This window comes from Trichomonas vaginalis, chromosome I (assembly GCF_026262505.1).
Source record: "Trichomonas vaginalis G3 chromosome I, whole genome shotgun sequence".
NCBI classification, from domain to species: domain Eukaryota; phylum Parabasalia; order Trichomonadida; family Trichomonadidae; genus Trichomonas; species Trichomonas vaginalis.
The window spans coordinates 25,367,081-25,380,825 of record NC_067203.1 but is presented as its reverse complement, the minus strand read 5'-3'; the positions used below and the strand labels follow the sequence as shown (position 1 = coordinate 25,380,825).

At 29.4% G+C, this 13,745-nt stretch overlaps 4 protein-coding genes and 2 pseudogenes across 6 annotated transcripts, besides 2 other annotated features; 2 read left to right on the top strand and 4 right to left on the bottom strand.

Annotated features, from left to right (window-relative positions):
* Nucleotides 1–9,118: part of a mobile genetic element that runs on past the window's edge.
* On the top strand, nt 64–988 carry TVAGG3_1048270 (annotated as a pseudogene). Its single transcript has one exon. A coding segment is annotated over exon 1 (925 nt).
* Nucleotides 2,940–3,370, bottom strand: TVAGG3_1048260 (annotated as a pseudogene). Its single transcript has one exon. A coding segment is annotated over exon 1 (431 nt).
* On the bottom strand, nt 5,283–6,626 carry TVAGG3_1048250 (DNA/RNA polymerase superfamily; the record flags this gene model as incomplete). Its single annotated transcript, XM_051255697.1, has 1 exon — nt 5,283–6,626. A coding segment is annotated over one exon (1,344 nt), but the record flags the coding sequence as incomplete, so codon positions are not given.
* TVAGG3_1048240 (uncharacterized protein) lies at nt 7,763–8,009 on the bottom strand (the record flags this gene model as incomplete). Its single annotated transcript, XM_051255696.1, has 1 exon — nt 7,763–8,009. A coding segment is annotated over one exon (247 nt), but the record flags the coding sequence as incomplete, so codon positions are not given.
* TVAGG3_1048230 (uncharacterized protein) lies at nt 8,051–8,995 on the bottom strand (the record flags this gene model as incomplete). Its single annotated transcript, XM_051255695.1, has 1 exon — nt 8,051–8,995. The coding sequence occupies one exon, from the start codon at nt 8,993–8,995 to the stop codon at nt 8,051–8,053; it is 945 nt and encodes a 314-aa protein (XP_051081269.1).
* A 986-nt stretch (nt 9,119–10,104) lies between the features above and the next one.
* Nucleotides 10,105–13,745: part of a mobile genetic element that runs on past the window's edge.
* On the top strand, nt 11,242–13,676 carry TVAGG3_1048200 (DNA/RNA polymerase superfamily; the record flags this gene model as incomplete). The annotated part of the gene is made up of 1 exon (XM_051255694.1): nt 11,242–13,676. A coding segment is annotated over one exon (2,435 nt), but the record flags the coding sequence as incomplete, so codon positions are not given.

The following is a 13,745-nucleotide window of genomic DNA, read 5'->3' as shown; positions in this document are numbered from 1 at the left end:
TCTCAACGTTTTCAAGGTTATAAATACAACATTCTTGAAAAGCTTGATTACTCAAAAATTGAGATGTTTATGAATTTCATTAAAGAAGCCATTTGTGATAATAACGACGAAGTGTATAAATACCTTCTCGGCTGGATTGCATCAATGATTCAACATCCTGGAATCAAGAATGAAACAGCAATTATTTTGAAAGGACTTCAGGGAACAGGTAAAACAGATTTACAGATATTATCTGAACTTCTCGCTGGTTATCATGTAAAAACATTACTGAAATAAGTGAGCTAACGGGTAATTTCAACTCAGTAGTTGAGAATAAAATGTTTTCTTGTACTTAATGAACTCAAGAATGTAGGTGAAGACAGACTCGCAAACTTCAACGCTTTGAAATCAATTAATTACGGATAATGAGATTAGAATTAATGAAAAGAATCAACCCAGAAGAACTGCTCAGAATGTTGCAAACTTCATTTTCGTAACTAATAACGTTTACCCTGTCAAAATTGAAGTTGGAGACAGAAGATACGTGGTTTAAGGGTTAATGGTAAATTCAAGGGTCAATTTGATTATTTCAAGAATTTGATGGATTCATGCACTAAGGAATTTTATGATAACCTTTTAACATATTTTATGCAATATGACCTTTCATCATTTAATGTACGAATCATTCCGATGACTGAAGCCAAACAAGATTTAATTGAATTATCAACAAATCCTTTAGATGAATGGATAAATACACATTATGATGAATTATGTGCAGGTATGACGTGTAAAAATGCTCTATTCTGCAAACCATCAGACATGAAAGACAAAAACTTTCAAATGAGCATTAAGGATAAATGTGAAAGGAAACAAAGAAAAATAGATGGTAAACAAACATGGTATTATGTTTTGAAAGAAGAAATGAAAGGATTATATAAACAAATTGAACCAAACGATAATGAGGAATCATTTTACTGACGATGAAATACCTGTGAATGAAGCTTTATAAAGTATGATTTGAATTTATTTTTGCCTTCCTCATTAATCCTCCTGTGTTGTCAAAATGTCATGTTGTCACATTTTTTCAGAGAAGTTAAATGACCTGGTGACCTGGTGACCTGGTGACCCCTTCAGTTCTTCAAAAATAATTAATTATCGAATAACCCATGATGTTGTCAAAATGTCATGTTGTCACATTTTTTCAGAGAAGTTAAATGACCTGGTGACCTGGTGACCTGGTGACCCCTTCAGTTCTTCAAAAATAATTAATTATTGAATAACCCATGATGTTGTCAAAATGTCATGTTGTCACATTTTTTCAGAGAAGTTAAATGACCTGGTGACCTGGTGACCCCTTCAGTTCTTCAAAATAATTAATTATTGAATAACCCATGATGTTGTCAAAATGTCATGTTGTCACATTTTTCAGAGAAGTTAAATGACCTGGTGACCTGGTGACCTGGTGACCCCTTCAGTTCTTCAAAAATAATTAATTATTGAATAACCCATGATGTTGTCAAAATGTCATGTTGTCACATTTTTTCAGAGAAGTTAAATGACCTGGTGACCTGGTGACCTGGTGACCCCTTCAGTTCTTCAAAAATAATTAATTATTGAATAACCCATGATGTTGTCAAAATGTCATGTTGTCACATTTTTTCAGAGAAGTTAAATGACCTGGTGACCTGGTGACCTGGTGACCCCTTCAGTTCTTCAAAAATAATTAATTATCGAATAACCCATGATGTTGTCAAAATGTCATGTTGTCACATTTTTTCAGAGAAGTTAAATGACCTGGTGACCTGGTGACCTGGTGACCCCTTCAGTTCTTCAAAAATAATTAATTATTGAATAACCCATGATGTTGTCAAAATGTCATGTTGTCACATTTTTTCAGAGAAGTTAAATGACCTGGTGACCTGGTGACCTGGTGACCCCTTCAGTTCTTCAAAAATAATTAATTATCGAATAACCCATGATGTTGTCAAAATGTCATGTTGTCACATTTTTTCAGAGAAGTTAAATGACCTGGTGACCTGGTGACCTGGTGACCCCTTCAGTTCTTCAAAAATAATTAATTATCGAATAACCCATGATGTTGTCAAAATGTCATGTTGTCACATTTTTTCAGAGAAGTTAAATGATGACCTGGTGACCTGGTGACCTGGTGACCCCTTCAGTTCTTCAAAAATAATTAATTATCGAATAACCCATGATGTTGTCAAAATGTCATGTTGTCACATTTTTTCAGAGAAGTTAAATGACCTGGTGACCTGGTGACCTGGTGACCCCTTCAGTTCTTCAAAAATAATTAATTATTGAATAACCCATGATGTTGTCAAAATGTCATGTTGTCACATTTTTTCAGAGAAGTTAAATGACCTGGTGACCTGGTGACCTGGTGACCCCTTCAGTTCTTCAAAAATAATTAATTATTGAATAACCATGATGTTGTCAAAATGTCATGTTGTCACAAACTTTAGAACGGCATAATTTAAATTTTATTTTTATCATAAATGAATACCCCACAAGCTCAAAATTTACCACGAATCATAACAAGGGAGGAAACGATAAAAAATGATGCGAGAACTTGCTAAAAATAACAAACCACTAAAATTGAGAAAATGTGGTTATGCAGTAATGATGGAAAGAGAGATGTTGTCGAAGAGGAATAAAAATTAAATTTGGATAGAGTTTAAATATTCATCTTTATTAAATTCATCTCTTCCAACCAATTTATTTATTCTATTAAATTCTTTTATTTTTGCTTCACTCAGTTTAATGATTGAACGATAAGTTTCTAATTTTTCGATTATTTCTTTATCGTTTTCAACCCCACCGCATTGTGGCTTCTTTTTGTAATAGCATATTTTTGATTTAATTCTGTTTAGTTTCTTTTATATTCATTGTCTGGACTCTTGACTGCTTCATTGTCACTCATTTCTTACGAAATAAAAAAATTAAATATTATTTAAATATAATGGAGTAATAAAATAAATCGGAATTTCTATTAATTTATTGTCAACTTCAACTAATGCATTGCCGTTAATATATCTCACAAATTCAGCTATTGTGTCAAATCTTCGTCTTCTTTTTGTCATTGATTTATCAGTTTTTCCATAATCGAGATGAATTAAAACTTTATTTCCTTGTTTAAAATTCATGAGCCCGAATTAATTTGTTCACGTTTAACATCATTTAACTTTTCCATTTGCTTTCTAATATATTCCCATTCTTTTGAAATATCATTTTTCATTTCCACTGGTTTCATGTTTATAGTTCTATGCCATGTATTATTGTAATAATATACTAACTGCTGTATGATGGAGTCATGATTTCCATCCCAGTATATCTGACCGTTAACCCCTAACGCATCTCTAAGAGTTCTCATTACCGCATCAACTATTTTATTATGAAATGTATATGGAGAGGATGAGAAGTAAAAATTAATTTGTGGAAAATAATGAGTCATAGCTGCCTGAAATCCTTTATCACCATCACCCCTGATATTATCTACTCTTTCATGATCTAGTAAGTATTGAATAGCTCTTCTTGTTTCCTGTTCTGTTTTCCCTTTCACTGGAATGCAATATAAATATCTAGTGTTAATGTTAATGGCAAATAAATAAGTAACGTTTCCTTTTGAATATTCCAGATGATCAATTTCATATGAATATGGATATGGAGCAAATGAAGGGCGACTAAATTTTTCCTTTAACGGTTGAATTTTTGGGTCAATTGGTTTATTTAATATTTTGAAATCCTTTTTAAAATCTTTTTGCTTCTTTAATGTTTGAAATGGATATAATAAAGTGAATGATGAAGGATTAACTGAAGGAGGAGGCGGTACTGTCGTTGGAGGTTTTGGTGTTGCAGGTGGTTTAATTTTATCTGCTTTGATTTTGGATTTCATTCCCCCCTTCATTAATTCTGGATGTATTCTATTCATTTGTTTTAAATATGCTGTATATAAAGGTTTGATATACTTTCCTGCTTCGAGTTTATGTTGAAGGATGAATTCCAAAAGTTGATCTTCATTTAAAAGTCGGGCTGAATATGGTTTAACTAATGAATCATAAATTAAAGCTTGTGCATCATTTATGGTCTGAAGAACCTGGGCGTTTTGCACCATTTGTTTTTGTTCCTTTGGTTTTTGCGGCTCAGGATTATATAATTTATATAATTCATCAATATCTTCTTCTGTTAATACTTTATTTTTGAAATCTTTCAACTGTTTAAGCTGTGATTTAGTTTTTCCCTTTGAATATTCATTATTTTTAATTTTGTCTTTAATTTTAGAAATTATTTTATCATGATATTTCAAAACTTCATTTTTATAATATGGATAATAATATTCCATATCATCACCCGTTATATTGTTATCATATTTTTGGAGATATGCTTTTAAATCATAATAATCAAGAAAATTTTGATTAAATATTAAATCATCAATTAAATTTTTTAAATCTGTGTTATCCATTTATATAAAAATAAAATAAGTGTTTTAAGGGTGCCCACCTCTTTGAATCATAGTATCAAATCCTTCATTAACGGTTCCTTTTGTCTCTTCTGTGGTATTTTATTAAATAAATGGCATACAACATCCATTTTCACAACATACAGCCTTAGTGTGTGCTCCTGTTAATGCAGTCTTACCAATTGTTAAGCGAGTCATTGACCCATTTTTAAGTTGTAAATTAATATTCTGACCATCAAATATCAATTTATCATTTATTATATCCAAATAATTTTTAGGTGTTAATTGTTTATTTTGTCTTAAACTAACACCTTTCATTTTTTGTGCAATCTTTTTAAAATCACTTCCATCAATTGAACCGTTGAATGATGTATAACACTTAGGACATAAAGCAACCATGTTATCACCTTGTTTCTCAATTGCTAAACCAATAACTTCTTCTCATGTGCTTTTTCTTCAGCTTTATTCTTTAATTTAGGTTTAAATTTCTCATCAAAACAGAAGAAATCAAAAGGTGCGAATTTGAAAATGTTTTTATCATAAAATTGTTTATCAGTAACAATTGCTTGAAATGCTTGAGTGTTAGGAAGATTTGGGTCGCCAGCGATTGCCCAATAAGATGAATCAGTATCACTTCAATGAAATGAAAACGATTAACATCCATGCATTTATACATAAAATCATAAATGAAAACCAAATACCAGTATTTAGCATTATCTAAAGTGAAGAATGCCTCTTGTAAACATGTATCACATCTATAAAATCTATCTTTGAGCATCACTTGATATGTATCCTCTCCTATTTCTCTTATGTTTTTAAACTTATTTGACATACATGCAACGCGTGACTTCTGTGCATTCATTATTTTAGTCTTTGCGTAATTTTGTGTATTCATTGCATCGTAACCATATGATCCATTAAGTGAAATCTTGCAAAATAAACTTTTTCCTTTATTTCCTTCTAATTCAGCCCTTTGTCTTTCGTTCATAAATTTGTTCGCAAATTCATTAAAACAAGTGTTTTTCGTAAATGTTAAAATTGATTGAATGTCATCAATGATAAAATGAAATCTGTCTATTAGATACCAAAGATAATAAGAAGAAAATGGTTGATATTGGTTGTGTGTTGATGCTAACTGAGTTAATTTTCTCTGTTTCTGGTCAACTGGTAAATTGTTTGATTTCATGTAATTATACATAAAACTGCCAATTGTTTTTTCATCTGTGATAATATCTAAGTTTCTTATTATCGGTAAAAAGTTAATGTAATCATTAATGTATTTTTCATCAATGTGACCCTTTACTTCAGCCATGAATAAAGTATTTTTCTTCTTAATTATTCCCAGTGCTTTTGCTTTCTTTGTTGCTGTATCACAAATGATAACACCATTCAATCTTCCCGGCATATACATTTTATGGTCAGTATATTGAATGAAATCATGAGGATTAGATGAAAATGATGAAGGATATAATGAATTAAAGTCAACTCCAACGAAATGAGTCATGATGTTGGAAGTGTCCTCATTTGATACAGTTTTAGTTTCTGGATTATATGAAAGTTTATTAATGTGCGTGATTCCTTTAAGATTTACCCTATGTTGAACATTTGATAGACCACCAGTAATTCCATTACGGAGAATGTGATAAGCTTCAACTGAATCTAAAGTCATTGGTAAATTATTTTTTAATGCATAATTTCTTAAATTGATTCTTAAACGTTGAACATCTTCATCTTTATTTGATTTTACGACATTGCAATAACAACACATTAACTGACAATTTTCTTTAGTATGTGGTTTTTCATTATCTATTCTATCCAATGTTGGTTTATTTGCATATGTAAACGCTTTACCACACATTTTGCATTTAGATGAAAGGATTAAATCGTGATAGTATTGAAAATCATCCATTGAAACATTATTTTTAGTATCCCTTTCTGCTTTTTCATCTTGTTTCTTATATGATTCAATTTTATATTTCCAATACTTTTTCGTTAATTCAAAACTTGATTCCACATTTTCTTCTTCTGGATATGTTTCGTTAGGATTGAAGTTCTTATATGCTAACGCGTAACGAATCATTGAAGCATTCGATGATAAAGAAAGATTATGAAGCATATCAATTTTATAAACAAATGTTTCTTCAATAATTTTATCAATTGGGTCAATCATAATTTCAACATCTTTATTGCAATAATGAATAAAATATTCTAATCTATTCTTAAAGTTTTTAGCATCATTGAGATATATTTGATAATCTGAATCGGATATTGTTTCTTGTGTTAATGCTGAATAAAATGAATCTTGAGTGAATGGTTCCTTTTTATATAATTCTTCTTCGTAATTTTCCCACGTGATGAATTGATAAGGGAAAAAGGATTTAACACGTGATTTATTGTTTCCGAAATCTTGAGTGAATTGGTCTAATGTCCCACCCGCTATATAATTTCTGATGTCAATAAATCTCAATTCATATGGAGCGTTTGTTTTCTTTACTATGACTTGCTTAAATTGTGAAGATGAACCCAGCATTGATTTTATTTTCCATTTTGCAGTGTTTAAATCACGAAGAATTAAATTTAAATCAAACTTTCCCGAATTAAAACCTATGATATTCACTTTATTGAATTCCTCATCTAGAAGTTCTTTAAATGCTTCCTTCTGTTTTTCATTTAATGTTTGCGACTTCATTAATTCTTCATATTGTTCAATATTTGATTTAGCAACTAATGAACAGGTTGAAAATAAAAACTCAATCCAGTCAGAAATAAAAGAATCACTCGAAGTTAAGCAAAAATTCCTCGTATATGTTTTATCATTTAATTTAACCGTTGATGATACCATGAATGGTTTTAAGTAAGCGTTCAAAGTTGCACACTCAGAAAGTTGTAATTCTTCTTTAGTCTCTAATGTTTCGAAGTCAAAAGTAATATAATATCTTGTCGGTTGATAATATTCCTGCAAATTATGAGCTAATAACCACTGATATATCTTCTGTTTCGTAATATGTGGTGCATATGGTTGCTGTGTCTTTTGCAACTGAACGTCTTGAATTAATCTTCCATTATTTTCTTTACATTTCTCACAATGCTTTAAAAATCTTCTTTGGTTTTTCCTTTCTGGATCATCACGGATAGAATAAACTTCTTCTTTACAATATGGACAAACTCTATAGCCGGTGAGTGCTTCAACGTCTGTTATTCTGTCAGCGTGAAGTTTTCCACATGGACTCTGTGTTAATAAAATATTTACTGTTTCAAATTCTGGATCTATCATTATTGAATCCACTAATGGAAAGTCTACCTTATTTATGTCCACGTCTTCTGGTTGAGGATCACAATAATAGAAATCAATATTAACATTTAACATTCTCGCTAATCTCTCACTTTCTGATGAAATGTCAAATCCTTCATATGCATCTATGGCTTCATTTAAATAACTTCTACGAGTTTTAGGATTAACACCATCAGGAATGTTATAGAAGCGTTTAAATAACCTTCTACCTTCGGCTCTTATTTGATTATCATTCATTTTAGCGGTTCCGTTTTTGTTCATTTATGTAAGAATAAAAAATAAATAAAAATAAAATTTATTTTTTAAAGCCCATAAAATGAATTAAGAACACATAAATTTTTATCATCTGCGACGTGACGAATACATTTTAATTTACTCAAGAATGCGTACCCTGATACATTAAATCTAATTCCTGTCTTATTTAATTTCACAACTTTGAAAAGGAATGTATGAATAGCTATAAAATGATGAGATGATGTTTTATGGGTTGCTTCCATTTTTTCTGAAATAAATGAATAAATATAATGTTTATAAGTTTTCATATCTTTTATGTTCTTAATAACGAATGGTATAGACCTTTCAACTTCGTCTTCCTTCGGTGCTGTTCTTTCATATGAAACATTATTGGTATCTTCAATAATGAAACCACAATCGCATAAAATTTTATATGTACCAATTGTTTCTTTTGATATTTTATCTAACAAATCAAAAACTTTATCAACACCTGTGCATTTATTTAAATAATAATTTGTGTAAATATCATGATCTTCTTTCTTAATCGTATTAGTTGCATATGTCACGTTTTTAAGAGCTTTTTTGAATTTCTCGGAATCTAAAGGTGGTGAAAGTAAGATACAAGGGTATTCTTCATTATCAATAAATTGTAACTTATGTTTATGAATAAATTTTGTGCCTTCTTCTGAAAGTGTTTCGTCAATATCACCATCTAATAAATTTTTAGTAGATTCCAAAAAGTAATTTTTATATCTTTCCTCATGTGATTTTTGAACTTCTGATTCTGAAGCTGGGATATTCATTAAACCCTCTACTTCATTCTCAGCATTTCTCAATTCACTAATTCTTTCATCTATTTCATTTCTTAATTGTTCCAATTTCTCAATCTCATCGTTATAATATTCATCATCTTTAATTCGTTCTTCATAATATTCAGGGAAAACATCAGGTTCTTTAGGTTTTTCTTCTTTAGATGTGGGATATAAGAAATTTATAACATCATCTTTATTCATTTTTCCATCATAACCAAATTCATTTAAAAACTCCGCGAATTTTTTACAATTTCTTAAATAATATTTATCAACTTCATAACCCGCCTCCTCTAATATATCCTTTATTTCCTCGTTTGTGAATCCTAAATTTTTAACATTGTTAGTTTTGACGCTCATTTCATACAAAATAAAAATAAATTATTCAGAACTGTAAGATATGAATTTTTAAAGTTTATTTTTCATTCATGATAATCATTAGTTTCTTAAAGTTCAATGTTGAACTCAATCTTTATTTTCAACAATAATTAATTAATCGCGGAATATCTGACATCATCTATATATAACTTCTTTTATTTCATTATGTATGGGCTGAGTGTAAATGTCTTACAATTTTGTATCATTTTTAAATCTTGATTTATTCAAAAACGTAAGAATAAAAACCGTAAGAATCATACATTTTTTACTTCATATGTTAAAAAAATGATACAAAATCGTTCAATATTGTATGAATTCTTACAGTAGTAGGATATGATGGGTTTTGTGACTTTTTTTGTTACATCTATATATAGACGATGCATTAAAATATATTTATTTATAAATCATTAAAAAATTAACATTAATTTTAAAATAATTTATTTTTTTATTCTTACATAAATGACCCAACAAGTAAAACCAGATAAAATAGATTATCGAATTTTAGAGGATGTGTTCCTGTTTATATTCAAAGATTAAAGGAAGCAATATTATAGAATTGTTAATCCTGAATACATAAAACATTTATTAAAAAGGAAGACTGTGAATTATTAAACGTTAATGAATATGAAACCAATAAATCAAAATTGAAATATAAATATATTGGAAGTGATGAAAGATGCAAAGATAAAGATAAAGTTTATACAGTTTCATATAATAACTGGCACACGTTAGGGATTAGAAAACATTTAGGAGATTATGGTAAAAGTTCTGAATTCTTTAAATCTAGTATATACGAGAGAGTAAAAGAAATTAGATATAATTATCATTCATGAATGAAAAATAAACTTTAAAAATTCATGTCTTACATTTTTTGAATAATTTATTTTTTTAATTCGTATGAAAATGAGTGTCAAGACTAACGACGTTAAAAAATTGGGATTCACAAACGAGGAAATAAAGGATATATTAGAGGAGGCGAGTTATGAAGTTAATAAATATTATTTAAGAAATTGTCAAAAATTCGCGGAGTTATTAAATGATTTAGATTATGATGGAAAAATGAATAAAGATGATGTTATAAATTTCTTATATCCCACATCTGAAGAAGAAAAACCTAAAGAACCTGATGTTTTCCCTGAATATTATGAAGAACGGATTAAAGATGATGAATATGATGAAATTGAAAGACTGGAAAAAATAAGAGATGAAATAGATGAAAAAATTAAGGAATTAAGAGAAGTTGAAAATATAATGAGAATGAAGTAGAGGGTTTAATGAATATCCCAGCTTCAGAATCAGAAGTTCAAAAATCTCATGAAGAAAGATATAAAAATTACTTTTTGGAATCTACTAAAAATTTATTAGATGGTGAAATAGATGAAACACTTTCAGAAGAAGGCACAAAATTTATTCATAAACATAAGTTACAATTTATTGACGATGGAGATTATCCATGTATATTACTTTCACCTCCTCTTGATTCTGAAAAATTCAAAAAAGCACTGAAAAATGTAACATATGCAACAAATACGATTAAGAAAGAAGACCATGATATTTACACAAATTATTATTTAAATAAATGTACAGGTGTTGATAAAGTTTTTGATTTGTTAGATAAAATATCAAAAGAAACAATTGGTACATATAAAATTTTATGCGATTGTGGTTTCATTATTGAAGATACTAATAATGTTTCATATGAAAGAACAGCACCGAAGGAAGACGAAGTTGAAAGGTCTATACCATTCGTTATTAAGAATATAAAAGATATGAAAACTTATAAACATTATATTTATTCATTTATTTCAGAAAAAATGGAAGCAACCCATAAAACATCATCTCATCATTTTATAGCTATTCATACATTCCTTTTCAAAGTTGTGAAATTAAATAAGACAGGAATTAGATTTAATGTATCAGGGTACGCATTCTTGAGTAAATTAAAATGTATTCGTCACGTCGCAGATGATAAAAATTTATGTGTTCTTAATTCATTTTATGGACTTTAGCCCTGGACTTTAAAAAAATAAACTTTATTTTTATTTATTTTTTAATTTTTTATTCTTACATAAATGAACAAAAACGGAACAGCTAAAATGAATGATAATCAAATAAGAGCCGAAGGTAGAAGGTTATTTAAACGCTTCTATAACATTCCTGATGGTGTTAATCCTAAAACTCGTAGAAGTTATTTAAATGAAGCCATAGATGCATATGAAGGATTTGACATTTCATCAGAAAGTGAGAGGTTAGCAAGAATGTTAAACGTTAATATTGATTTTTATTATTGTGACCCTCAACCAGAAGACGTAGACATAAATAAGGTAGACTTTCCATTAGTGGAATCAATAATGATAGATCCAGAATTTGAAACAGTAAATATTTTATTAACACAGAGTCCATGTGGAAAACTTCACGCTGACAGAATTACAGACGTTGAAGCACTCACAGGATATAAAGTTTGCCCCTTTTGCAAAGAAGAAGTATATTCTATCCGTGATGACCCAGAAAGGAAAAACCAAAGAAGATTTTTAAAACATTGTGAGAAATGTAAAGAAAATAATGGAAGATTAATTCAAGACGTTCAATTGCAAAACACACAACAACCATATGCACCACATATCACGAAACAGAAGATATATCAATGGCTATTAGCTCACAATTTGCAGGAATATTATAAACCAACAAGATATTATATTACTTTTGACTTCGAAACATTAGAGACTAAAGAAGAACTTCAACTTTCTGAATGTGCAACTTTGAACGCTTACTTAAAACCATTTATGGTATCATCAACTGTCAAAATAAAGCCGCAAACGGACTCTTTGAGTCCTGAAGGTCTTTCAGACCGAAGCGGCGAGGTCGTAGACCGTGATAAAACATTTACGAGGAATTTTTGCTTAACATCAAGTGATTCGTTCATCTCTGATTGGATTGAATTTTTATTTTCAACCTGTTCATTAGTTGCTAAATCAAATATTGAACAATATGAAGAATTAATGAAGCCGCAAACGGACCAAACGGCGGGGACTTTGTCCCATACATTAAATGAAAAACAGAAGGAAGCATTTAAAGAACTTCTAGATGAGGAATTCAATAAAGTGAATATCATAGGTTTTAATTCGGGAAAGTTTGATTTAAATTTAATTCTTCGTGATTTAAACACTGCAAAATGGAAAATAAAATCAATGCTGGGTTCTTCTTCTCAATTTAAGCAAATCATTGTAAAGAAAACAAACTGTCCATATGAATTAAGATTTATTGACATCAGAAATTATATAGCGGGTGGAACATTAGACCAATTCACTCAAGATTTCGGAAACAATAAATCACGTGTTAAATCCTTTTTCCCTTATCAATTCATCACATGGGAGAATTACGAAGATGAATTATATAAAGTGGAACCATTCACTCAAGATTCATTTTATTCAGCATTAACTCAAGAAACAATATCCGATTCAGATTATCAAATATATCTCAATGATGCTAAAAATTTTGAGAATAGATTAGAATATTTTATTCATTATTGCAATAAAGACGTTGAAATTATGATTGACCCAATTGATAAAATTATTGAAGAAACATTTGTTTATAAAATTGACATGCTTCATAATCTTTCTTTATCATCGAATGCATCAATGATTCGTTACGCGTTAGCATATAAGAACTTCAATCCTAACGAAACATATCCAGAAGAAGAAAATGTGGAATCAAGTTTTGAATTAACAAAAAAGTATTGGAAATATAAAATTGATTCATATAAGAAACAAGATGAAAAAGCAGAAAGGGATACTAAAAACAATGTTTCAATGGATGACTATCAATACTATCACGATTTAATCCTTTCATCTAAATGCAAAATGTGTGGTAAAGCGTTTACATATGCTAATAAACCAACATTAGATAGAATCGATAATGAAAAACCACATACCAAAGAAAATTGTCAGTTAATGTGTTGTTATTGCAATGTCGTAAAATCAAATAAAGATGAAGATGTTCAACGTTTAAGAATCAATTTAAGAAATTATACATTAAAAAATAATTTACCAATGACTCTAGATTCAGTTGAAGCTTATCACATTCTCCGTAATGGAATTACTGGTGGTTTATCAAATGTTCAACATAGAGTAAATCTTAAAGGAATCACGCACATTAATAAACTTTCATATAATCCAGAAACTAAAACTGTATCAAATGAGGACACTTCCAACATTATGACTCATTTCGTTGGTGTTGACTTTAATTCATTATATCCTTCATCATTTTCATCTAATCCTCATGATTTCATTCAATATACTGACCATAAAATGTATATGCCGGGAAGATTGAATGGTGTTATCATTTGTGATACAGCAACAAAGAAAGCAAAAGCATTGGGAATAATTAAGAAGAAAAATACTTTATTCGTGGCTGAAGTAAAGGGTCACATTGATGAAAAATACATTAATGATTACATAAACTTTTTACCGATAATAAGAAACTTAGATATTATCACAGATGAAAAAACAATTGGCAGTTTTATGTATAATTACATGAAATCAAACAATCTACCAGTTGACCAGAAACAGAGAAAATT